Source organism: Haliotis rubra, unplaced genomic scaffold, assembly GCF_003918875.1.
Source record: "Haliotis rubra isolate DU_JTF1 unplaced genomic scaffold, ASM391887v1 Scf57, whole genome shotgun sequence".
In the NCBI taxonomy this organism is placed as follows: Eukaryota; Metazoa; Mollusca; class Gastropoda; order Lepetellida; family Haliotidae; genus Haliotis; species Haliotis rubra.
In genome coordinates, this window is record NW_025767268.1 from 357,924 (window position 1) to 385,240 (window position 27,317).

General features: G+C 41.6%; 1 protein-coding gene and 2 long non-coding RNA genes across 4 annotated transcripts; all 3 read right to left on the bottom strand.

Annotated features, from left to right (window-relative positions):
* Positions 1 to 529: 529 nt before the first annotated feature.
* LOC124254261 (GLIPR1-like protein 1) lies at positions 530 to 24,087 on the bottom strand. Its single transcript, XM_046688174.1, has 7 exons — positions 23,742 to 24,087; positions 12,181 to 12,307; positions 11,472 to 11,575; positions 3,940 to 4,049; positions 3,077 to 3,168; positions 2,153 to 2,182; positions 530 to 2,101 (listed from the first exon to the last, which is right to left on the bottom strand). Exons 1-7 carry the CDS (start codon positions 23,973 to 23,975, stop codon positions 1,956 to 1,958), a joined length of 843 nt encoding a protein of 280 aa, XP_046544130.1. The 5' UTR covers positions 23,976 to 24,087; the 3' UTR covers positions 530 to 1,955.
* Positions 9,453 to 11,476, bottom strand: LOC124254262. 2 transcript variants are annotated; one of them, XR_006892431.1, is made up of 3 exons: positions 11,437 to 11,476; positions 10,530 to 10,935; positions 9,453 to 10,195 (listed from the first exon to the last, which is right to left on the bottom strand). It is a non-coding gene; the product is annotated as an uncharacterized LOC124254262 (long non-coding RNA). The 2 variants fall into 2 exon arrangements; XR_006892432.1 differs by having other exon boundaries at positions 10,530 to 10,918; positions 11,369 to 11,440.
* LOC124254263 lies at positions 17,768 to 19,214 on the bottom strand. Its single transcript, XR_006892433.1, has 3 exons — positions 18,925 to 19,214; positions 17,992 to 18,593; positions 17,768 to 17,794 (listed from the first exon to the last, which is right to left on the bottom strand). It is a non-coding gene; the product is annotated as an uncharacterized LOC124254263 (long non-coding RNA).
* Positions 24,088 to 27,317: the final 3,230 nt, after the last annotated feature.

Genomic DNA, 27,317 nt, shown 5'->3' on the forward strand with positions numbered 1-27,317 from the left:
CTGTATGGACGTGTACGGCTATCTGCTATGTCACTGTATGGACGTGTACGGCTATCTGCTATGTCACTGTATGGACGTGTACGGCTATCTGCTATGTCACTGTATGGACGTGTACGGCTATCTGCTATGTCACTGTATGGACGTGTACGGCTATCTGCTATGTCACTGTATGGACGTGTACGGCTATCTGCTATGTCACTGTATGGACGTGTACGGCTATCTGCTATGTCACTGTATGGACGTGTACGGCTATCTGCTATGTCACTGTATGGACGTGTACGGCTATCTGCTATGTCACTGTATGGACGTGTACGGCTATCTGCTATGTCACTGTATGGACGTGTACGGCTATCTGCTATGTCACTGTATGGACGTGTACGGCTATCTGCTATGTCACTGTATGGACGTGTACGGCTATCTGCTATGTCACTGTATGGACGTGTCCATGTCGGCTGTGTCTCAGTTTAGTTTGTGAACTAATACAAACGTCTATATGCACGGCCAATTTAAATATTATATCGACTGTTCGTAAAACAGAAATTCTTTATTGCAAATTAACTTTGATATAGATACAACATACAATGTGTGACAGATTAACGAGGATAAAATGGAAAACTATACTGCGCGACTAGCATTCATATAGTCTAGCGTGGCTGTCCTAGTTCGACTCCAACTCTTTTATGAAAGCAACGTAAAACAATATGATTGCTTTCTGTTTTTTTCTGAGATGTAAATATCCTCATAGCTGCATTATGTAAACATGATTATTTTTTTTATCTTAGATTGAAAAACAATATTTTAATACTCAACCGAGTAACACCTACCGAACGAGACCATAAGTAAGAACAGCACCACAGTGCACAGAGCGCAGGTGCCATCCTTTCTAGATCCAACGTTCCTTTATTTACATATTAGGTGGTAACAGAATCTACCTAGCGGGATTAAAGGAACATTATCACATGAACTATTGCAGTATCCATCGTATGAAAGGCAAATGAGTGTAACAACAAACAACAACACAAAATATCTGTGTGGCAAAACATGGGCTATACGCCATATCTCCTGTTAGCGTGTGAACTAATATGTAAATGTCGTTGTTGTCCGACCCATTAAAATATAAGGACGTTTCTTAAAAATAAAATTGATATGCTTTACAATGAATAACTTCAGTAACAAATACAAGCATCTACATGCACATGTGAATTGTTTAGTCCAGCTGATCCGTGGGGAACGGTCTGTTAGAATAATATTTCATAATTTGTTTCAGGTGGCATACAAATTGTTTTAGTCAAAATACATTTAATCTTTTGTTTTACTGTAATATGTGCTTCAACCTTCTTATGCAAGACATGTTATGGCTTTAATGATATATATTTCCAATACCAACCTACTCTAACAATGACATAGGTGTTAATACGGTCAGTGTTGTTCTATCGTCAATGAAAAACGAAGTAATGTTATCAAAATGTAAAATGTAAGTGAATGAATCATTTCCGAAACTATTCCATGAGAGGAAACATAGACCTGCACTTATCTGTCCTCGTTGTGTGATAGTTATTCATAAACACATGCTTATGATATAGTCCAAAGCCTACAGTGGACACTTCTGTTTTTACTAGAAATGTTCTTAACAATACTTGTCCCACTTCTTCAAAATATTAATAGATGGAATGTTGATAGACTTATATTAGCTATACATCGAAACTTTGTGTTATCCATCACCTGATGAAGGAGCAAGCATACACTCCGAAACGTCGTGATATTGACAATAAATAAAGTGACATCCGTAAATCAAGTTTTCTTATGCATTCCATTTCTTCATGCCCTTCAAAGATCCAGTCTTCTATAGTATAACAAGAGTCTAGTAATCCTTCACGGCGCGTGGGTTGTAATCGTTAGTCACTGTATGTGAGGTTAGTCATCCTAACTGTGACCTACATGTTAGCTGACTAACACTAGCGCCCGGCTATTGGCAGTACGTTGACACAGGCGAGTATCAGAAGCAAAAGAGGACTGGTTGCAGCCCAGACGGTGGCGCCACTTGTGGTCGTCGTGGTAGCAGCAGTCGTAGGCGTGTCACCCGTAGCCCCGGCACCTGTACTCCCGGCACCTGTACTCCCGGCACCTGTACTCCCGGCACCTGTACTCCCGGCAGTGGAGGGATTGCTGGGACTGCCGGCACCTATAGAAAAGGGACCATCATGATCAAGATGTATGTAGCAGTATGGCACCCTGGGGCATGACAGCATCTAATGGAAGTATATCCATGCCAGACAAAATATCAAAATATCCTATGAAGCTTTGAGTGAGTATGTGAGTTTGATTTTACGCCACCTTTAGCAATATTCCACAATATCATGGCGGGAGACTCCAGAAATGGGCTTGTACCCATGTGGGGAAATCGAAGGTGTTCAGCTCGACGGGCAGACGGTTAACAATAAGCCAACACACACACACACACACACACACACACACACACACACACACACACACACACACACACACACACACACACACACACACACACACACACACACACACACACACACACACGTGATGCTTTGATGTCTTGTGAACATCCAAATAATATCATTAACTAACACACAGACAAAAGCTAGCCTGTCCAAGGTCCGAGTTTCCACAATAAGTAATGACTGATACATTGTTTAACTCAGTATTTAAAACCCCATTTGCATATCAATACACTTGGGTTGTAATGAATTAAACTGAAAGATTGCAATTGGTTGGTTGATTTCTAGTCAAACGCCGCACTCAGCAAATATTCCAGCTATGTGGCGGCGGTCTGTAAATAATCGAGTTTGGACCAGATAATCAACAGCACGACCACCGATTTACGCAACTGGGATGCGACGACATGTGTCAACTGAGTCAGCGAACCTGACCACCCGATCCCATTAGTCGCCTCTTACGACAAGCACGGGTTGCTGAAGACCAATTCTAACCCGGATCGACATGGGTTTAAACTGAAAGAACACATTCAACAACGTACGACATAGATACTTGAAATACCTGACATTTTATTTTTACATTCTTTATAGAAATAAAAGCTGCTTACGACACAGTTTGTTGTCACACGTCGGTTTGTCTGCCGGGCACTGGGTGCAAGATGCTCCCTCCTTGTACGGCTTTGCACCTACGAAGTTTCCACTGAAAGTGAATGCGACAGTATCCTTAGCGTGTTTAAGACCGATTTCTTGGCATGCCTTGTTGATTCCCAGGGCCCCGCTCCACAAAGCGATTGTAGCGCTAAGGTGATCGTAACTCCCATACTTAAACATAGACTCACGGTGATCGTGGCGCTAAGGTGATCGTAACTCCTATAATAAAACATAGACGTACGATGATCGTAGCGCTAAGGTGATCGTAACTCCCATAATTAACACAGACGTATGATGGTCGTAGTGCAAAGTGATCGTAACTCCCTTGCTTATACAAAGAATTACGATGATGGTAGGTAATCGTAACTCCCTTCCTTGAACATAGACTTACGATGATCGTAGCGCTAAAATGATCGTAACTCCCTTACTTAAACATAGACGTACGATGGTCGTAGCCCTAAGGTGATCGTAACTCCCTTACTTATACATAGACTTACGATGATCGTAACACTCAGGCGCCCGTAACTCCTTTGCTTTAACAGAGACTTACGATGGTCGTAGCGCTACGATCAATATGTGGAACTGTGCCCTGCACCACAAAGATGAACTGGGGTTGCTGTCGGCTTTTCTCATAAATCAAGTAAATAAGAGGTTGTAAACGTAGACATCTACTGATTCGATACTTGGAATTACCGACTTTATCTCCCAAATAAATCAAAGCTTGACATTACTTCACTCAGGTTAGGTATACCGTATTTCCTCTGGGATCGTTTACTATATTTGTGTTAACCAGGATAAGAACAGTTTATATTTTACTCACGCCGGCAGGTAGTTGCAGATGACCACGTATCCGTTAGTGATCGTCGACCCTTGTATGGTGCTGCAGAACTTGATCCCACACCCGATCTTGTAGCTAGTAGCCCATATAACCTGAACATATGGGTATATTGATACAATCTTTGAAAAAACAGAACCGCATGGGCTAATTTTGATAAATGCAACTTGGTATAATTATTGCTGCGCTTATTACCCGTGTGTGAAGGCCGCTTTTGTTGTTGCAGTAGGTTTCATGTATAATTTATGTATTCCCGAGTTAACTGTTTTCCCCAACTTGATATATACTCATGGAAACGAATAAGGGAACACATGAAAGTACAATTGTTTCTTTATTCTTTTCCAGGTTTCTTCACAAGGTATGTATTGCACGGTGGGTGAAATTCTGGGAATAAATAAAGGAACACTTATACTTTCATGTGTTCCCTTATTCGTTTCTCAGGCTCGCTGACTGGGTTGACACATTTCATCGTATCCTAATCGCGTAGATCGATGTTCATGCTGTTGATCCCTGGATTGTCTGTTCCAGACTCGATTACTTACAGACCGCCGCCATATAGCTGGAGTATTGCTGAGTGCGACGTAAAACTAAACTCACTCAATCACTATTCGTTTCTATGAGTATATAATTATTGTTTTGTATATTTACGGTGTGCATGCTCGTTATGACTCTCTGTGTCGTTGGTGACTACTCAGTATGTTTCTTGCAGTAAAGGATGTTTCTATGATGAATTTTTCATCTTTCGGACTTCACCATACATTGACTTTATGACAAAGGTATGGAATCCGAGAAGGGACATTGTCGCTATGTCTCATTGTCGCCCTCATTGTAGTAAAGTGAGGCAAAATAAACCAAAACGCGACATTTCGCCCATTTGTCGCGATGCCGCGTGTCGCGTGTCGCGTTTTGGTTAATTTTGCTTGTATTTGAGAGGGCGACAATGCGACAACGCGGCAATGTCCCTTCCAGGATTCCATACAAAGGCAAGCACCACGTGCATGACGTGTACATGTCAGCAAATATTTAGTTTCAGTAAACTGTTCTTTCAGATCGATAACTTGGAAAATCAATTTGATTTCGTTCTTGATTAGCAGCTCTTTTGACAACTACTTAAAGATGTCACGTTACTGAAATGAGGAATGTTGGCATGTCATTGAGTCACTATTAGACGAATGGCCAGAAACATCACCAAACTAGAGACGAGTGACAACTCGCAGGAAGGATACCACTCTCAGAAGCACAAGACTTCATCCTTTCGTGTCAAGTGGCGTGAGACAAAAATCGGCGGTGTATAGACACAGACTAGCCATCAGACATGCGTTGATTAGACAGTGCCATTTAGAAAGTGGTCAAATGTAACGTATTGCGATTACATGTACACTTTCTTAGTAAGGTACACATTCTTGTACTTTCGTTGGGTTGAGCCCCATGCGGGACTCGAACCCACACCCTCAGAGTCAGGCACCTCATCGCAAGCACACGTTCAGGTGCCTACCCGCTCAGCCACTGCGACTTCCACGTCCGTTGTTATCCCCAGAGCACAAAACAGAACGAACAGCTTGGCGTCACTGGACTTTCACTTCATGGGGAAGAGTAAGACGAAAGTCTTTAAAACGTAATGCGACCATAGTTATCAGTACAACCTTTTCCGTTCTTTTCACGGCTAATTTATCCAAATAGACAGAAACTTTTTTCCTTTTTCTTATTGTTCTCGTGTTATTGGTTAGTGGTACGATATTGATACTATGAAATATATGTGTTTTCCGAATCTTTTTCCAGTGTGTATCTTTTACATGTGCGTAATGACCATCTTGCTGTTGCCGAGTACTCGATATAGCTGCTATAGTAATTTACATGTGTGTAATGACCACTTTCAATGTGCCCAAGTACTCGATATAGCTGCTGTAGTAATTTACATGTGTGTAATGACACCCTTCATATTGCCGTCTACTCGATATATTTGCTGTAGTAATTTACATGTGCGTAATGACCATCTTGCTGTTGCCGAGTACTCGATATAGCTGCTATAGTAATTTACGTGTGTGTAATGACCACTTTCAATGTGCCCAAGTACTCGATATAGTTGCTGTAGTTATTTACATGTGTGTAATGACACCCTTCATATTGCCGTCTACTCGATATATTAGCTGTAGTAATTTACATGTGTGTAATGACACCCTTCATATTGCCGTCTGCTCGATATATTAGCTGTAGTAATTTACATGTGTGTAATGACACCCTTCATATTGCCGTCTACTCGATATATTAGCTGTAGTAATTTACATGTGTGTAATGACACCCTTCATATTGCCGTCTACTCGATATATTAGCTGTAGTAATTTACATGTGTGTAATGACACCCTTCATATTGCCGTCTACTCGATATATTAGCTGTAGTAATTTACATGTGTGTAATGACCACTTTCAATGTTTCCAAGTACTCGATATAGTTACTGTAGTAGTTTACATGTGTGTAATGACACCCTTCATATTGCCGTCTACTCGATATATTAGCTGTAGTAATTTACATGTGTGTAATGACCACTTTCAATGTGCCCAAGTACTCGATATAGTTGCTGTAGTTATTTACATGTGTGTAATGACACCCTTCATATTGCCGTCTACTCGATATATTAGCTGTAGTAATTTACATGTGTGTAATGACCACTTTCAATGTGCCCAAGTACTCGATATAGTTGCTGTAGTTATTTACATGTGTGTAATGACACCCTTCATATTGCCGTCTACTCGATATATTAGCTGTAGTAATTTACATGTGTGTAATGACACCCTTCATATTGCCGTCTACTCGATATATTAGCTGTAGTAATTTACATGTGTGTAATGACACCCTTCATATTGCCGTCTACTCGATATATTAGCTGTAGTAATTTACATGTGTGTAATGACCACTTTCAATGTTTCCAAGTACTCGATATAGTTACTGTAGTAGTTTACATGTGTGTAATGACACCCTTCATATTGCCGTCTACTCGATATATTAGCTGTAGTAATTTACATGTGTGTAATGACACCCTTCATATTGCCGTCTACTCGATATATTAGCTGTAGTAATTTACATGTGTGTAATGACACCCTTCATATTGCCGTCTACTCGATATATTAGCTGTAGTAATTTACATGTGTGTAATGACACCCTTCATATTGCCGTCTACTCGATATATTAGCTGTAGTAATTTACATGTGTAATGACACCCTTCATATTGCGTCTACTCTGATATATTAGCTGTAGTAATTTACATGTGTGTAATGACCACTTTCAATGTTTCCAAGTACTCGATATAGTTACTGTAGTAGTTTACATGTGTGTAATGACACCCTTCATATTGCCGTCTACTCGATATATTAGCTGTAGTAATTTACATGTGTGTAATGACCACTTTCAATGTGCCCAAGTACTCGATATAGTTACTGTAGTAGTTTACATGTGTGTAATGACACCCTTCATATTGTCGTCTACTCGATATATTTGCTGTAGTAATTTACATGTGTGTAATGACCACTTTCAATGTGCCCAAGTACTCGATATAGTTACTGTAGTAGTTTACATGTGTGTAATGACACCCTTCATATTGTCGTCTACTCGATATATTTGCTGTAGTAATTTACATGTGTGTAATGACCACTTTCAATGTGCCCAAGTACTCGATATAGTTGCTGTAGTTATTTACATGTGTGTAATGACACCCTTCGTATTGCCGTCTACTCGATATATTAGCTGTAGTAATTTACATGTGTGTAATGACCACTTTCAATGTGCCCAAGTACTCGATATAGTTGTTGTAGTAATTACATGTGTGTAATGACACCCTTCGTATTGCCGTCTACTCGATATATTAGCTGTAGTAATTTACATGTGTGTAATGACACCCTTCATATTGCCGTCTACTCGATATATTAGCTGTAGTAATTTACGTGTGTGTAATGACCACTTTCAATGTTTCCAAGTACTCGATATAGTTGCTGTAGTTATTTACATGTGTGTAATGACACCCTTCGTATTGCCGTCTACTCGATATATTTGCTGTAGTAATTTACATGTGTGTAATGACCACTTTCAATGTTTCCAAGTACTCGATATAGTTGCTGTAGTTATTTACATGTGTGTAATGACACCCTTCATATTGTCGTCTACTCGATATATTTGCTGTAGTAATTTACATGTGTGTAATGACCACTTTCAATGTGCCCAAGTACTCGATATAGTTGCTGTAGTTATTTACATGTGTGTAATGACACCCTTCGTATTGCCGTCTACTCGATATATTAGCTGTAGTAATTTACGTGTGTGTAATGACCACTTTCAATGTTTCCAAGTACTCGATATAGTTGCTGTAGTTATTTACATGTGTGTAATGACACCCTTCATATTGTCGTCTACTCGATATATTTGCTGTAGTAATTTACATGTGTGTAATGACCACTTTCAATATTGCCCAAGTACTCGATATAGTTGCTGTAGTTATTTACATGTGTGTAATGACACCCTTCGTATTGCCGTCTACTCGATATATTAGCTGTAGTAATTTACATATGTGTAATGACCACTTTCAATGTGCCCAAGTACTCGATATAGTTGTTGTAGTAATTACATGTGTAATGACACCCTTCGTATTGCCGTCTACTCGATATATTAGCTCGTGTAGTAATTTATGTGTGTAATGACACCCTTCATATTGCCGTCTACTCGATATATTAGCTGTAGTAATTTACGTGTGAGTAATGACCACTTTCAATGTTTCCAAGTACTCGATGTAGTTGCTGTAGTTATTTACATGTGTGTAATGACACCCTTCATATTGCCGTCTACTCGATATATTAGCTGTAGTAATTTACATGTGTGTAATGACCACTTTCAATGTGCCCAAGTACTCGATATAGTTGTTGTAGTAATTACATGTGTGTAATGACACCCTTCGTATTGCCGTCTACTCGATATATTAGCTGTAGTAATTTACATGTGTGTAATGACACCCTTCGTATTGCCGTCTACTCGATATATTAGCTGTAGTAATTTACATGTGTGTAATGACACCCTTCGTATTGCCGTCTACTCGATATATTAGCTGTAGTAATTTACATGTGTGTAATGACACCCTTCATATTGCCGTCTACTCGATATATTAGCTGTAGTAATTTACGTGTGTGTAATGACCACTTTCAATGTGCCCAAGTACTCGATGTAGTTGCTGTAGTTATTTACATGTGTGTAATGACACCCTTCATATTGCCGTCTACTCGATATATTAGCTGTAGTAATTTACGTGTGTGTAATGACCACTTTCAATGTTTCCAAGTACTCGATATAGTTGCTGTAGTTATTTACATGTGTGTAATGACCACTTTCAATGTGCCCAAGTACTCGATATAGTTGCTGTAGGTATTTACATGTGTGTAATGACACCCTTCATATTGCCGTCTACTCGATATATTAGCTGTAGTAATTTACATGTGTGTAATGACACCCTTCATATTGCCGTCTACTCGATATATTAGCTGTAGTAATTTACCTGTGTGTAATGACCACTTTCAATGTGCCCAAGTACTCGATATAGTTGCTGTAGTAATTTACATGTGTGTAATGACACCCTTCATATTGCCGTCTACTCGATATATTAGCTGTAGTAATTTACATGTGTGTAATGACCACTTTCAATGTGCCCAAGTACTCGATATAGTTGCTGTAGTAATTTACGTGTGTGTAATGACCACTTTCAATGTGCCCAAGTACTCGATATAGTTGCTGTAGTAATTTACATGTGTGTAATGACACCCTTCATATTGCCGTCTACTCGATATATTAGCTGTAGTAATTTACGTGTGTGTAATGACCACTTTCAATGTGCCCAAGTACTCGATATAGTTGCTGTAGTAATTTACATGTGTGTAATGACACCCTTCATATTGCCGTCTACTCGATATATTAGCTGTAGTAATTTACGTGTGTGTAATGACCACTTTCAATGTGCCCAAGTACTCGATATAGTTGCTGTAGTAATTACATGTGTGTAATGACATCCTTCATATTGCCGTCTACTCGGTATTTTTGCTGTAGTAATTTACCTTTGTGTAATGACTACCTTCCTTACCTGGTATTCTTTGCTATAGTAATTTACCTGTGTGTAATGACCACCTTCATTACCTGGTATATATGCTGTAGTAGTTTACCTGTGTCTAATGACCACCCTCATTGCCTGGTATATTTGCTGTAGTAATTTACCTGTATGTAATGACCACCCTCATTGCCTGGTATATTTGCTGTGGTACCTGTGTGTAATGACCACCTAGTTGTTGCCGTCTACTCGGTATATCTGCAGTAGTAATTTATCTGTGTCTAATGACCACCCTCATTGCCTGGTATATTTGCTGTAGTAATTTACCTGTGTGTAATGACCACCTAGTTGTTGCCGACTACTCGGTATATTTGCTGTAGTAATTTACCTGTGTCTAATGACCACCCTCATTGCCTTGTATATTTGCTGTAGTAATTTACCTGTGTGTAATGACCACCTAGTTGTTGCCGTCTACTCGATATATTTGCTGTAGTAATTTACCTGTGTGTAATGACCACCTTGTTTTTGCCGTCTACTCGGTATATTTGCTGTAGTAATTTACCTGTGTCTAAAGACCACCCTCATTGCCTGGTATATATGATGTAGTAATTTACCTGTGTGTAATGACCACCTTGTTGTAGCTGTCTACTCGGAATATTTGCTGTAGTAATTTACCTGTGTCTAATGACCACCCTCATTGCCTGGTATATTTGCTGTAGTAATTTTTCTGTGTGTAATGACCGTTTTGTTGTAGCTGTCTACTCGGTATTTTTGCTGTAGTAATTTACCTGTGTGGAATGACCATCTTCATTACCTGGTATATTTGCTGTAGTATTTACCTGTGTGTAATGACCATCTTCATTACCTGGTATATTTGCTGTAGTATTTACCTGTGTGTAATGACCACCTAGTTGTTGCCGTCTACTCGATATATTTGCTGTAGTAATTTACCTGTGTGTAATGACCACCTTGTTTTTGCCGTCTACTCGGTATATTTGCTGTAGTAATTTACCTGTGTCTAAAGACCACCCTCATTGCCTGGTATATATGATGTAGTAATTTACCTGTGTGTAATGACCACCTTGTTGTAGCTGTCTACTCGGAATATTTGCTGTAGTAATTTACCTGTGTCTAATGACCACCCTCATTGCCTGGTATATTTGCTGTAGTAATTTTTCTGTGTGTAATGACCGTTTTGTTGTAGCTGTCTACTCGGTATTTTTGCTGTAGTAATTTACCTGTGTGGAATGACCATCTTCATTACCTGGTATATTTGCTGTAGTATTTACCTGTGTGTAATGACCATCTTCATTACCTGGTATATTTGCTGTAGTATTTACCTGTGTGTAATGACCATCTTCATTACCTGGTATATTTGCTGTAGTATTTACCTGTGTGGAATGACCACCTTCATTACCTGGTATATTTGCTGTAATACTTTACCTGGGTGTAATGACCGCATACAGCACTGCAGCTGTTGGTACTGTAGGTGTAGGAAGATTCCTCGTTATGCCAGGATGTCACCGTCGAAACCTCGTTATAAGTTGCTGTGGAAAACAAACCTCATTTCAGCACGACAGGGTGATTGATGAAGGGACACAAGAAATTTATACACAATGTTGTGAACATCTAGTTTGTTTTTGTTTTGTTTGTTTGTTGTTTAACGCCGCACTCAGCAATATTCCAGCGGCGGCGGCGGTCTTTACATAATCCAGTGATCAACAGCATGCACAACTATCTACGCAATTGGAATACAATGACGTGATTATGTCAACCAAGTCAGTGAGCCTGACCACCTGATCCCGTCAGTCGCCTCTTACGACAAGAATGGGTTCCTGAAGACCAATTCACGGGTCTGGGAGCAGTTAGTTATGTTGACAAATACAGTTAGATAGAAGGGAATATTAATGTACGACAATGAAATTGAAACTCCTTTTATAACATCATTCACAACTTAGCATGTCATATCATGATCAAACAACTTGTCCACAAGTGTTATCGTCAAAGCCCAATTATCATACAATCTCACTGGAATCAATGCGTTCATGTAATATTTTACGAATGCTTCAGAAATTGTTGACTTAGCGTATACACTTAGTAAACACATCTCGCATCTTGTGTGATAAAAATCTTATATAGGTATGAAACTTACGTGCTTTGATATGCAGGTTTTCGCCGATGGAGCTTGTTGACGAGGCAATTGATCTCGATGGGTTGTGGGCGAATTTACACTGGGCCGCCCAGCCCTGTGCTAGGGCCTCCAGTTCGTTGTCCCAGGACTGCAATGAGAGAGATAGTGACAGACAGAGAGGGACAGAGAGACAGCCACAGAGAGAGAGACAGACAGAGACAGACAGAGAGAGAGAGAGAGATAGAGAAAGAGAGAGAAAGAGTGAGAGACAGATAGAGAGACAAAGAGAGGGATAGAGAGAGACAAAGACAGACACAGAGAGAAAGAGTAGTATACACAATGGGGCTACGGGACCAGGTCCCCAGAATTGAGCCCTTGAGTAGTCCCTAATCCAGTAGCCCCAGTGTGTATACTACTACTGAGGTGCATGCAAAATTTGATGAAATTCGGTGGAATAGTTTCTGATATATTGGCTTTTAAGTGAGCATGGGGTCGGTCGGGAAAAAGGCTCGGGTCGCCTCGGGGGTGGTTGTTCCTCCGAGCGCTGTGGGTGGACGAGTCGCAGTGAGAGACACACAGAGAGAGACAGAGACAGAGACAGACACAGAGAGAGAGACAGAGAGAGACAGAGACAGACACACAGAGAGAGACAGACACAGCGAGAGAGACAGAGACAGACAGAGACAGACACAGAGAGAGAGACAGAGACAGAGAGAGAGAGAGACACAGAGAGAGAGAGAGGGACAGAGACAGACACACAGAGAGAGACAGAGAGAGAGACAGACACAGAGGGAGAGACAGACAGAGAGAAAGAGACAGAGAGAGACAGAGACAGACACAGAGAGAGGGAGACAGAGAGAGGCAGACAGAGACAGACACAGAGAGAGAGACACAGAGAGAGACTGAGACAGACAAACACACAGAGAGAGACAGAGAGAGAGACAGAGAGAGGCAGAGAGAGAGAGAGAGAGACAGATCTACAATAGACTATAAAATATATAATAGTGTATTTTTACGCAGACCAAGCATAAAACGTCCCCAAGCTCGCATGACTACTTCTGTAAATGTTCCATATATATTTTGTCATTTGATCATTTACTATTTTATTTCATATACGCTTAAACTGTTTTTAAAAAAGAACACTTTGTGATGTTCTAGTTGTTACACTGTCCTCCGATGACAGTTTTATACTGTTGATATATATACTGAGGGAAAGAAATAAGGGAACATCATCTCTTCACAGTGCAATGCAAAGAGAGAGACAGAGAGAGACACAGAGAGAGACATCGTGAGAGAGAGAGAGAGAGAGAGAGAGAGAGAGAGAGAGAGAGAGAGAGAGAGAGAGAGAGAGAGAGAGAGAGAGAGAGAGAGAGAGAGAGAGAGAGAGAGAGAGAGAGAGAGACGTTATCCAACTCTGTTTTGAACATACTAAGTGTGGATCCTAGCGCGACCAAAGAGCGCGCCCTTGTTTGTACTGCTACTGGGCAGGAATAATATATATTAAGTTGATAAAGTGGAGTTGGTACCCGGGTGTTGAAATGTATAGCTCACGTTGAACAATTATCAAACAATGACTTCTGTATGCGAACACTAAAAATATGAAACGTTGTTTGGAAACTGCAAAAAGAAACATCTTTTTAAAAAGGACAGACATGTGATACCTTAATTGCCTCTGTTGACAAAGCATTCCTTTTCCTGAAGATGGAAATAATATTTATGTGCTCGAGTTGTTAGCTACCGTAGCGAGACACTAGTCTCTATACAGACAGCATACTTAATCCTGTGTTAATTCGCTTGCAAGTTGTTTGATCCGCCAAGTTATTTCCAGCAAAGTATGAGTAGCGGCATGGGTTCCCACGCCCCACCACACAAGGGATGATGACTAGACATACACAACAAGTCAGATAGTAACAACATAGTCACCACTGAATGTTTACATGTTTGGCTGTCCGAGATAAGTCTTTGAACTACAACATGTAGGAGTGTATTAACCCTTTATAGCCATATGGCATAATCGTCCTTCATATTCAGTTTGATTACCTATTACAACACGACAGAATGCTGCGATATATGTGGAGTGAGTGAGTGAGTAAGGGCGTGAGTGAGTGAGTAGGCGGGTTGAGTGAGTGAGTGAGTGAGACCTGATGAAGGAGCAAGCAGACACTCCGAAACGTCGTGTTTTTCACAGTAAAGAAGTTGACATCCATAAATCTTGCTTTTCTTGAGTGAGTGAGTGAGATTGGGTGAGTGGATGAATGGGTGTGTGAGTGAGTGAGTTGTCGTCACATCGGCAGTATTACGCCAAATCTTGAGAAAACTATACACCAGTGACAAATATACTGAGGGAAACAAATAAGGGAACACATGAACGATCAAGTGCTCCTATATCTTCTTTCCAGGTATCTTCGCAAGCTTTGCATTGCACTGTGAAGAGATGATGTTCCCTTATTTCTTTCCCTCAGTATATATATATCAACAGTATAAAACTATCATCGGAGGACAGTGTAACAACTAGAACATCACTAAGTGTTTTTTAAAAAAATAGTTTAAGCGTATATGAAATAAAATAGTAAATGATCAAATGACAAAATATATATGGAACATTTACAGAAGTAGTCATGGGAGCTTGGGGACGTTTTATGCTTGGTCTGCGTAAAAATACACCGATATAAACTCTGTCAAAAAAGAAACGCAACCCCTGTCCTCAGATATGAAAAATTCGTTTGAATGAAGTTATTGCTTCCAAACTAAATTTTATTCGAATGTATTGAAATGATACACGTAATTAATGAAGATTACCATCCAAACAACTGCATTTGTACGCATAAGTGTATTTTATTGCTTATTCCGTCACAACGCATGAAATGACCCTCATGGTGACTTCGCACAAAAAAAACACATGCAAATCATGAAAATGGCAGTTAATGTAGGGGTGTATAAAAGCCCATGTGCTTCCGTATTATATTCATTCATTTGTCGCCGAAAAGCTGTGTTAAAAATGCCACGATTGAGTGCTGCCGACCGAAATATCGCCATTGGTCGTGTTCAAGCCGGAGAAAGTTTTGGAACTGTTGCACGGCACCTAAATGTTCACAAAACAACGATATCCCGACTTTGGAGCCGCTACAACAACTTCAATTTGACCAACGATCGCCCGAGAAGTGGAAGGCCAAGAATCACGACCCCCCTTCAAGATCGGTACATCCGGGTCCATCACCTGCGTAATCGGCATGCCCTACCAACCGTGACTGCCACACAAATACCAGGTTTGAGGAGAGTGTCAGCTCAAACGATTAGGAACCGTCTGAAAGAAGCGGGTTTACGTGCCTGTAGACCAGTTGTTGGACCTGTACTACGCCCCCTACATCGACGCCGACGACTCAGGTGGTGCAACAACGTAAGGATACGGACTTTACAAAACTGGAGGCGAATCTGGTTTTCTGATGAATCACGTTTTCTTTTGCAACGTCACGACGGAAGACAGCGTCTGTATAGGAGACGTCATAAAGTTTTGCGCCCATCTGCGTCCGACAGGTGGACAGATTTGGCGGAGAAAGCGTCATGGTTTGGGGAACCATCTCATACAACCAGAAATCAGACTTGGTGATCGTTCCAGGGAACCTGACAGCCCAACGTTACATCAACCACGTGTTAGAGCTTCACCTTCTCCCGATTATTGACCAACAGACACAGATTTTTCAACGGGACAACGCCCGGCCTCATACTGCACGTGCAACAATGAACTTTCTGCAGAATTCCAACGTCAATGTCTTGCCATGACCCTCTAAATCACCAGACCTCAACCCTATTGAACACCTGTGGGATACTCTGGATCGACGCGTACGTCAACGTCAGCCGCCGCCACAGACGCTGCAACAGCTCGCCGTTGCACTGCAGGAGGAGTGGAGAGCCATTCCCCAGGAAAGAATCCGGCGTCTTATCCGTTCTTGTCCAAGGAGATGCCGTGCAGTGATTGCAGCGCGTGGTGCTCATACGACATACTGAGAAAGACGCCCCCCCCCTGGTGACAAACTGGTGTCTGTGAGATGACTTTTGAAATGACAATTTTAAACATGCCCATCTGGGTTATTATTCTGCCAAATTTCAGACTTCTGTCTTAAATAATAAAAATGCCGTGTCGTCCTAAAACTTCAGATCAAAATCTCTAAAATACAGGGGTTGCGTTTCTTTTTTGACAGAGTTTATATTTAATAGTCTATCGTAGATCCAGGTAGAAATGAGAACAGGGTGAAAGTAATAATCCACTATAAACTCTAGGAGACATGCCATAGTATTCGGGCGTATTGATCGGGAGGTCTGGCTCACTGACTAGATTGTTGTAACTTAATCAATGCTCAGGATGTCAGAAACTGGATTGTTGGGTTTTGAATCGATTTTGTATAAAACAATGTCGCGTTGCTAGGACACGACAAACAATACACTGAAACAATTTCAATAATTAATTTACGCATTGTTTCTAACGACTACAATGGGAGCGTTGTAGTTAAAGCTTTAGCTCGTCACGCCGAAGACACGAGTTTGACTCCCCACATGGGTACACTGTGTGAAGGCCATTTCTTGGTATATTTTTTGGATTATTGTGTAAAGCTGCATGAGACAATGCACACTCACTCTTAATGACTATCTGTGTAATATCCTTCTCACGACTAAGAACTTTAGAGAGAGTGCTTGGTTTAAAACTGCTTTAAAAATATTTCAGTTATATCACGGCTTGTTAGTTCTATTTGGAGAATGGTGTCGCATGTCGAGAGGATCGTAACTGTCAGACTGAACAATTTGTAGACTTGAAGTTGCTTTGTGGAACCGAGGTGATGCGCCCGAGAGATCCAACAGGTATAATCTATCAGAAATTAGTGGAACCATGTGTTTTATTTTATTATTTTTATTTTTAAGACCACATAACTACAGAAATACTGCTGACAGGTTTGGAAACTATTTGATTAATCCGTCTATTGTAATGTGCTGTTTACGAATATTCTTATGTGGGTACCCGAGAGGATCCGGGTTAGAACTGATCTTCAGCAACTCATGCATCGTAAGAGGCGACCGACTGGATCGGGTGGTCAGGCTCGCTGACATAGTTGATGTATGTGATCGTATCCCAATTGCGTAGAACGATGCCCATGATGTTGATCACTTGATTTTCTGATCCAGACTGGTATATTTACAGACGACAACATGCCATCATGTCAGTCACCACGAACGACAAGCATGGGTTGCTGAAGACCACTTCTAAGCCGGATCGTCACGGGTAATCAGATAAATGACACATCGTACATTTGACCACTTTCTAAATGGCATTGTGTGCATTCACAGGATTATAGGCTGTTGCAATCCGATGCGAATCGCGGCGCCTTAAACGCCTGAATCCCACAAGCACCCTGTGAGATTATGATTTTAGCCACAAGACGAGTAACTTCTCACGTTTGTAAGAAGATTACAATGAACATAACGTGTAATCGGACAAAACCTGAGACACGGTGAGTAAACATTGTGATGCACCCGGGTCTATGTTTTGTAACAAGGCAACGGCGTCTACAATCAACACGCTGCATAGCGAGACGCGTTCAACCTCATGTATATTGAATGTTCAGTAAATTGAAAGTGTTTCACCCTCTATATTGAATGCTCTTCAACGAACAATATCTTCTGTGTTAATTAACTCATTAATGAACTATGCCTCCTGCGGGTACTCTTCAGCAACAGGGCTGTTCCCACTTTCATCGTAGGGATGGGGAAGCACCACCTGTGTGCACTGAACCATTAATTAATGTGTCTCACAACTGGGAGTTCTCACAAATGGGAGGACACCTCTGTATTGATTCCGATACACATACGTACAACAATTTACCCTTTGAATGAAGCAGAAAAAAAGGAGGCTATGATTAAGAAGATATCATTTGATTAATGCACCGAATGCACTCCACTAAGTGTTATCTCTGAACGTGTTACGCCTATGAACAACACGTATTATTTTTACTAAAAGTGATTTCAAAAGCAACACAGGTTGGGGTCAGACAGTGTAAAATATGAAAAGTCATGCCAGGTAGTTCTAATCAGGATATTTTGTGATGAAATGTACATTGAAACGTAATAAGTGTAGACTTCGATAATGAACACGCATTTGGGATGCCCAGCACACAGAGAGACCTATATAAAGAGATCTAAGCCCACCGATACCCACCGCACAGAAAGATCTACACCCTCTGTACAGGGAGATCTCCGCCCGCTGATACCCAGCACACAGAGACCTACACCCTCTGTACAGGGAGATCTCCACCCGCTGACACCCAGCACACAGAGACCTATAACCTCTATACAAGGAGATCTCCACCCGCTAATACCCAGCACACATAGACCTATACCCTCTGTACAAGGAGATCTCCACCCGCTGATACCCAGCAAACAGAGACCTATACCCTCTGTACAGGGAGATCTCCACCCGCTGATACCAGCACACAGAGACCTATAACCTCTATACAAGGAGAGCTACACCCGCTGATACCAGCACACAGAGAGACCAATAATCTCTATACAAGGAGAGCTACACCCGCTGATACCCAGCACACAGAGAGACTAATACTCTCTATACAAGGAGATCTCCACCCGCTGATACCAGCACACAGAGAGACCTATACCTTCTATACAAGGAGATCTACACCCGCTGACACCCAGCACACAAAGATATCTACACCCTCTATACAAGGAGAGCTACACCCGCTGACACCCAGCACACAGAGGGACCTATACCCTCTATACAAGGAGATCTCCACTCTCTGACACCCACCGCACAGATAGATCTACACCTTCTATACAAGGATATCTCCACCCTCTGATACCCAGCACACAGATACCTATACCCTCTATACAAGGAAATCTACACCAGCTTATACCCAGCACACAGAGAGACCTATACCCGCTGTACAGGGAGATGTCCACCCTCTGATACCCAGCACACATAGACCTATACCCTCTGTACAAGGAGATCTCCACCCGCTGATACCCAGCAAACAGAGACCTATAACCTCTATACAAGGAGAGCTACACCCGCTGATACCAGCACACAGAGAGACCAATAATCGCTATACAAGGAGAGCTACACCCGCTGATACCCAGCACACAGAGAGACTAATACTCTCTATACAAGGAGATCTCCACCCGCTGATACCCAGCACACATAGACCTATACCCTCTGTACAAGGAGATCTCCACCCGCTGATACCCAGCAAACAGAGACCTATACCCTCTGTACAGGGAGATCTCCACCCGCTGATACCAGCACACAGAGACCTATAACCTCTATACAAGGAGAGCTACACCCGCTGATACCAGCACACAGAGAGACCAATAATCTCTATACAAGGAGAGCTACACCCGCTGATACCCAGCACACAGAGAGACTAATACTCTCTATACAAGGAGATCTCCGACCGCTGATACCAGCACACATAGAGACCTATACCTTCTATACAAGGAGATCTACACCCGCTGACACCCAGCACACAAAGATATCTACACCCTCTATACAAGGAGAGCTACACCCGCTGACACCCAGCACACAGAGGGACCTATACCCTCTATACAAGGAGATCTCCACTCTCTGACACCCACCGCACAGATAGATCTACACCTTCTATACAAGGATATCTCCACCCTCTGATACCCAGCACACAGATACCTATACCCTCTATACAAGGAAATCTACACCAGCTTATACCCAGCACACAGAGAGACCTATACCCGCTGTACAGGGAGATGTCCACCCTCTGATAACCAGCACACAGGGAGACCTATACCCTGTATACAAGGAGATCTACACCCGCTGATACCCAGGCATACAGAGAGACCTATACCCGCTGTACAGATAGATGTCCACCCTCTGATAACCAGCACACAGGGATACCTATACCCTATAGACAATGAGATCTACACCCGCTGATACCCAGGCACACAGAGGGACCTATACCCTCTATACAAGGAGATCTCCACGCGCTGATACCAGCACACAGAGACCTATACCCTTTTTACAAGGAGATCTCCACCCTCTGACACCCACCGTACAGAGAGATCTACACCTTCTATACAAAGAGATCTCCACCCTCTGATACCCAGTACACAGATACCTATACCCTCTATACAAGAAAATCTACACCAGCTGATACCCAGCACACACAGAGATCAATAACCTCTATACAAGGAGATCTAAACCCGCTGTTACCAGCACACAGAGACCTATACCCTGTACTGATATGCCCAGCCAGAGAGACCTATAGCCTCAGATCTAAACCCGCTGATACCCAGCACTCAGAGAGACCTACACCTTCTGTACATGGAGATGTACACCCGCTGAAGACCAATATCCAGCACACACATAAACCTATACTCTCTATACAAGGAGATCTACACTAGCTGATACCCAGCACACAAAGATATCTACACCCTCTATACAAGGAGACCTACACCCGCTGACACCCAGCACACAAAGATATCTACACCCTCTATACAGGGAGATCTAAACCCGCTGATACCCAGCACACACAGAGACGTATACCCGCTGTACAGGGAGATCTCCACCCTCTGATACCCAGCACACAGTGAGACCTATAGCCTCTATACAAGGAGATCTAAACCCCCTGATACCAGCACACAGAGACCTATAGCCTCTATACAAGGAGAGCTACACCCGCTGATACCAGCACACAGTGAGACCTATAGCCTCTATACAAGGAGATCTAAACCCCCTGATACCAGCACACAGAGACCTATAGCCTCTATACAAGGAGAGCTACACCCGCTGATACCAGCACACAGAGAGACCAATAATCTCTATACAAGGAGATGTAAACCCCCTGATACCAGCACACAGAGACCTATAGCCTCTATACAAGGAGAGCTACACCCGCTGATACCAGCACACAGAGAGACCTATAGCCTCTATACAAGGAGAGCTACACCCGCTGATACCAGCACACAGAGAGACCAATAATCTCTATACAAGGAGAGCTACACCCGCTGATACCCAGCACACAGAGAGACTAATACTCTCTATACAAGCATCCATTAGGAGTATGGATTACCCGCTGATACCCGGGATACAGGGTCGTCCTACAGCCTCATACTTACACAGGGACCTGTGAACACAAGTCAATCCACAAACACTGTCTGACCCCGAAAGATAAGCAGTTCAATGAACAAGCCCGTAGTGGGTTAGCTGTTGCCTGACAGACTGTCAACAAGCTGCCATGTGTTTGTTGTTTAATGTCTCAACACTATTCATCCCAAAATGTAGGCAGCCACACTGAGGGTCAGATAATAAGCGAGCCTGGACCAGACAAGGCAGTAACTGTCATCATAACCGTGGATCTATGTAACCGGTGACCAGTGAAGATCCGGTTTAGAATTGATCTCCAGTATCCCATGCTTGTCGCATGAGGCGACGAACGGGAGCAAATTGTCAGGCTCGCTAACTTGGTTGGCACATGTCATTGTATCCCAATTGCGTAGATCGATGCTCATGCTGTTGATCACTGAATTGTCTGGTCCAGACTCGATTATTTACGTACCATATAGCTGGAAGATTGCTGAGTGCGGCGTAAAATTGAACTCACTCACTCATGTAACCGGGATACGACGACAGGCATCAAACCTGACCAAACACTCCTGTTTATAGCCAGTTTTCAATAGGTTACTGGGAATATCTTAGGGTGTCATTTTATCTTTTTCCAAAAGGATGACAAGACTATATATATCATAGTAACTGATGCCAGAGTAGCGGCCATAAAAAGTCCCGTACTGGGAATCGAACCACGGATCTTCTGATCCGAAGTCAGAGGCCTTGTCCACGAGACCAAAGAGGTTAACCCCGCCAGCAAGGTAAGGATGACACCTGTGGGATGACTCCACACCCTGTTACACCAGCATAATGTCGATATAGTTTACCTCAGACATTATTAAAGAGTTGTTTAAGATGTAGCTGGATACGTCTACCAGGTGTGATGTTAAAAGAAGAAACGCATCATTGCTTGCTTGTCCTCCACATTTTTATGAGTACCTCCGGGACATACTTTACAAAACAATGCTTTGAATATCCCTTAAACAGCATTCTTCACAACTGCGTGAACATTTGGGCGTAATAAATACAGAGAAAATATGCAATACTACGGTGTATTTTAAAGGTTTCACACATTTGCACCTGTTATGAGCTGTCGTCAATTAGAATCTATATGATACTTTCACAAAACTGCCGTACCTTTGTTATGGAACCTCTGTTGGTCCTATCTACACAAAGCTATGTTATTACGTTTTGACTTATCGCCAGAGAATCGTGACGTTTTATGGCGCATAAAGCAATGCATGTGGCCAAGAGGATTCCTCAGGTGACAAGGGTGATTAGTCACTTTGAAGCGTAAAAATGCTTTGTATGAAATACTGAAGATTTTACTTCATTTCCCAGACAGTGAACCTAATATGTATTCTACCATGACTTTGAAAATTACTCTGTATTGATTGTTCAATGAAAAGTATTAAATTACAATAACTATATCTGATTGAAATTGCTGATTTGACACCGGCAAGACTACAGAAACTAATATGAGTGAGTGAGTGAGTGAGTTTGGTTTTACGCCGCTTTTAGTAATATTCTAGCAACATCACGGCGGGGGACACAAGAAATGGGCTTCACGCGAAACTAGTATGAATGGAACGTTACATTTGTTTTATCACTGATTGTCGGTAGGCCGATATAAACGTGGTAACTATAATATTCAAATGACGTTTGGGAAAGAGCAAACAAATAAAAAAGACTCTGAGACTAAGTTTGGGAGACCAAAGAGGGCTCGAAAATTTAGGGCTCTTTAATAACCAAACATGACGTCATGTTTACTGCGTCAAAGTTAGCGCAGAGAATAATATAACATCACGGGTATCGGTAATAACGCTCGGTGTTTGCAAAACCCGGAAATATATGAACGTATGTACAGTGAGTGAGTGAGTATATTTTTTACGCAGTTTTTAGCAATATTCCAGCAATATCACGACGGGGGACACCTAAAATGGTCTTCACACTTTGTGCTCATGTGGGGAATCGAACCCGGGCCTTCAGCGTGACGAGCGAATGCTTTAACCACTAGGCTACCCACCGCCCCATGTGTGTACAGTGATTCTTAATCTTACCAGTGAATTCAATAATGTTAATGAATTTTCGCTTCAACGGACCATATGTTTGTCCCTGTATCCAAACATAACAGTTACTTCAGTGATCGTTCGGAATACAGGGGTTCCGGATTCACGAGGTACCATGCAAATCTTATGCTTGACTCTTTGTTGTATCACATGTAAAGTGAAGAATGAGATCGACTCGGGAAATTACTGTCATCAAAACAATATGTATGCAGGCAAGTGTATCCATTATTGTGCAGGTATTGGGCCATTGGACACCTCTCTATCGTTAACTGGTGAAAACAAAAAGTGTTGTGATGAACTGTGCAAGTGTTAAGTAAAAATATACATGATACAAAATGGCATTCAAGTGTGCAACCTGCTGATAATATTTCCACTCTTACCATTTGAAGCATATCCGCCGCATTGGGAATTCTTCTATATTCGTTATGTTTGTCCAGTATGTTTTGTTTTTCCTGGGCGCTGAACCCATTGATGGCAGTATTCTCCTTATTTGTGTTTCTTTTGACTCGATTTACGAATTCGCGTTGTCCATGAATTGCCTGGTTCTCGATATCTCCTAATACGACACCAACAAATGCGGCGCTGATGAAAATCACTACGGCCGCAGAAGTCATCCTTGCGCTACCCAAGTCTTCACTCAGTCAGTTGAAGAGACAAGATGAGAAGATCGACACTTTATGCAACCACATATACACGAGCTGGGATTTTGTCAGGTAGATTTAGATAGGGTAGATAGATCTGTAATTTCATAGGCTGAGCTGTCGGTCCTCTTTAACCCTTTCTTACTCGACTCGTTTTGATGTTAGTTGTCAGCATTTACAAATGATAAAAAGAAACAGTAATTTAATTTAATTGGTTTAATTCCTTTCTAAAATATATATGCCTTGCTTGGGAATAGGATTGAAGAATGTTGGGCGTTGCGTCTTCTTATCAACACGAAAAGAGCTATTTTAGTCATCTAGACGAACAAGTAGTGGTTAACTACTCAACGGGTCGGAAAGTACATGTAGTAATCCACAGGAGGGAACTGTCACAGTGGATTCTGTAATTAGGACTGCTGAAGCCCAACGCTTGATGCCTATCTCAAAATGCCAGTCAAGCATTCAAACAGTAATCCCTCCCCCCCCCCGAGTAATCGAGATGGGAGAAGATCAATAACACACCTCTAGTAAGCTACCCGTGCAAGTATCCGACTGGATACCAATGAATATGTTTTAAGAGAGTTATTGTTTGAGATGGGTTTGACGCCGCTTTCAAACGCATTCACTTGTATCACGGTCCCGAATGGGTTAATCAAACCTGATGCCATGTCACTATGTATCGTAATGGAATAGATAATCAGGTATGAGGAAGGTTATTGAATGTAAAGATGTTCAGCGACCTCGTCAATCCGCCACAATATTACTTTTGTCGTTTGTTCCATTCGCTCTATACAGGACCTAGCATCAAGACGAGAAGTTACAATACAACCAGAAATTATTGAGAATTTAAAGATTGTAATTTTTTATTTTTTCCACACTTTACTCACGTATAAAATGTGAATATTAGCAGAACATAACTCCAGATTCAAAGACAGGTGAACAGTTAGTATTTTGTCAAGTCACCATGGGCAGCAATGCAGGCTTCAATGCGGCGGGGCATACTACTGATCAAAGAAGTTAGAAAGTCGTGGTCCATGCTGTCCCAATATCGGACCACCTCTTCTTTCATTTCAGCAATATTTGTCAGATTTTCTTATTGACACTTTCCTTCATAAGTCCCCAAACATTTTCTATTGGATTAAGGTCAGGGCTATAGCTTGGCCAATCTAATAATGTCATATTTTGGGTCCGACAACAGGCCTGTGAACGCTTTGAACGATGTTTTTGGTCGTTGTCCTGCTGGAAAATCCAAAAATGTCCATAGAACACGTGAGCAGATGGAAGTAAATGTCCCTCGAGAATATCTGTGTGACGCTCACTGTTCATATTCCCTTCAAATACACAGAGGGGCGTTGCCCCTAACACACACGTTAAATTTCGGACTGTACTTTAGGCGCTGATACAAAGGTTTTCAGTTTGTTTGGTCCAGAATTTCGGTGTATTAGGAAACAGCCACACAGAACTTTCATCTGTGAAAATCACATTGTCTCAGTTAAAATTTTATGCTGTAAGCACCAGTTCAACTTTTGCTCCTTTTGTTCAGGTTTCATGATCGGTGTTTGAATTCCTCGACTTTTCTGCCAACCCATTGCATGCAGCTCAGTTCTAATTGTCTCCTTACAGACAGCCACAGTTCCTCTATCAATCATATCCAGCCTTAAGGTTTCTAGAAACAAGAATACCAAGCCGCCTCCTGTCACCGACAGTCAATTTTCTGGGCCTACCTGCGCCTCCCTGGTGCTCAATGCCATATCAATTTGCAATATTTTTCAAAACACGATAAACGGTGGAAAAAAAGATACCTGTTCTACTTGAAATCACTTTAGCTGATCTGATGTCCTTATTATAATACTCTAAAATCAACTTCCTCTTCTCTAAATCATCCATACTGAGGATCACTGAAAATGTCGTCTGCTAGCAAGTAAACAAAGGGGGATAACCCTTCACAAACTAATGAAAAAGGATTAACGGAGTTGTCTCTCTTGAATGAAACGCAAGCACTTGCTAGCTGGTCAAGGTTGTTTATATTAGAAATCCAATTAAACATATTCCTAATATTTTCAATAATTTCTGGTCATACTATACAAGCCACGTTCTAACCGTATATTACATGATCACTCGAGATAATACTTTTATATCAAATTCAATACCGAGCAACACTTACTTTTAGAGACATATAGATGCATAAGTGATTGCTCTTATTATACATGTAAACACAGGCTTACTGGAGATCGTTTATGATGATGATGTATAACCCAATTATCCATGCCAGCCAAACCATTCTGTGATGCTTTGGTGTCTTGTGAACACCCGAATAATATCATTACCTAATACACAGACACAAACTAGCCTGGCCAACATCCGATTTTCCACAATAAGTAATGATTGATACATTTTTTACCTCAGCATTTATAAGCCCATTCACATTTCAATACACTTTTGTTATTATGAATTCAGCTGAAAGTTTAATTGGTTGGTTTGTTGTTTAAAGCCGCACTAGGCAACATCCCTGCTATGTGGCGGCGGTCTGTAAATAATCGAGCCTGACAATCCAGTGATCGACAGCATGAGCATCGATCTACGCAATTGGGATACGATGACATGTGTTAACCTGACCACGAGATTATGTATTAGCTCAATGTATATTTTTTTATATGTTAAATAACCTCTTTCAATTTCATTAGAAATCAGGTTACAGCGGAAAATAAAAGAGACGTGTTTGTAGGTTACTAGGAAAACAGAGTTGACCGACAACGACTGAGGGGCAACTTGCTTCAGCCCACACCCACCCCACGTGGAGATTGCGAGCAGTCCCTTTCAGATATGTGAGAATAGATGAAACAATTCCTGTAGCTATGACTGAGGCACTATATACAGGTGCATGCTGAATATAATGAAACACACGCAGACACCTGGGGTCTCAATTTCAACTTAAGACCTCTCTCAACTGGGGCTTTCTTTCCTACTAGATGTGAGCGAGCTGTAATAGATCCCGCCTATCTCAGTAGAAGCAACAAAATACAGGTACACTGTTTTCGCGTCTCTATGTAGCTGGACCACCTCATAGTCAATACTGGACATCTTAAAGTAAAGTTATGAAAAATGTGACTGTAATCAGATGAAATCTCTGCAATCAGATGTGCTAATTCTACTGCATCTAACTGCCACAAGCATGTGTTTATAAAACACCATGAAATAGTGCTGATACAAGTCAAACTTGGGAATTGCATCGGACAATTCGTCACAATTTAGAAACATCAAAACGATTTCCAGTGATGTTAAATGCTGTTATCCTGTTCTCATACCTTGCTGGAA

Excerpts from the sequence above, each read along its gene's own strand:
- LOC124254261 (XM_046688174.1), bottom strand. The coding sequence starts at position 23,975 with ATGACTTCTGCGGCCGTAGTGATTTTCATCAGCGCCGCATTTGTTGGT. Across the intron at positions 4,050-11,471 it reads TATGCGGTCATTACACCCAG|GTTATATGGGCTACTAGCTA; the intron begins GTAAAGTATTAC and ends CCATATGTTCAG. Across the intron at positions 2,183-3,076 it reads GTGTGACAACAAACTGTGTC|GTGCCGGCAGTCCCAGCAAT; the intron begins GTAAGCAGCTTT and ends CCTTTTCTATAG.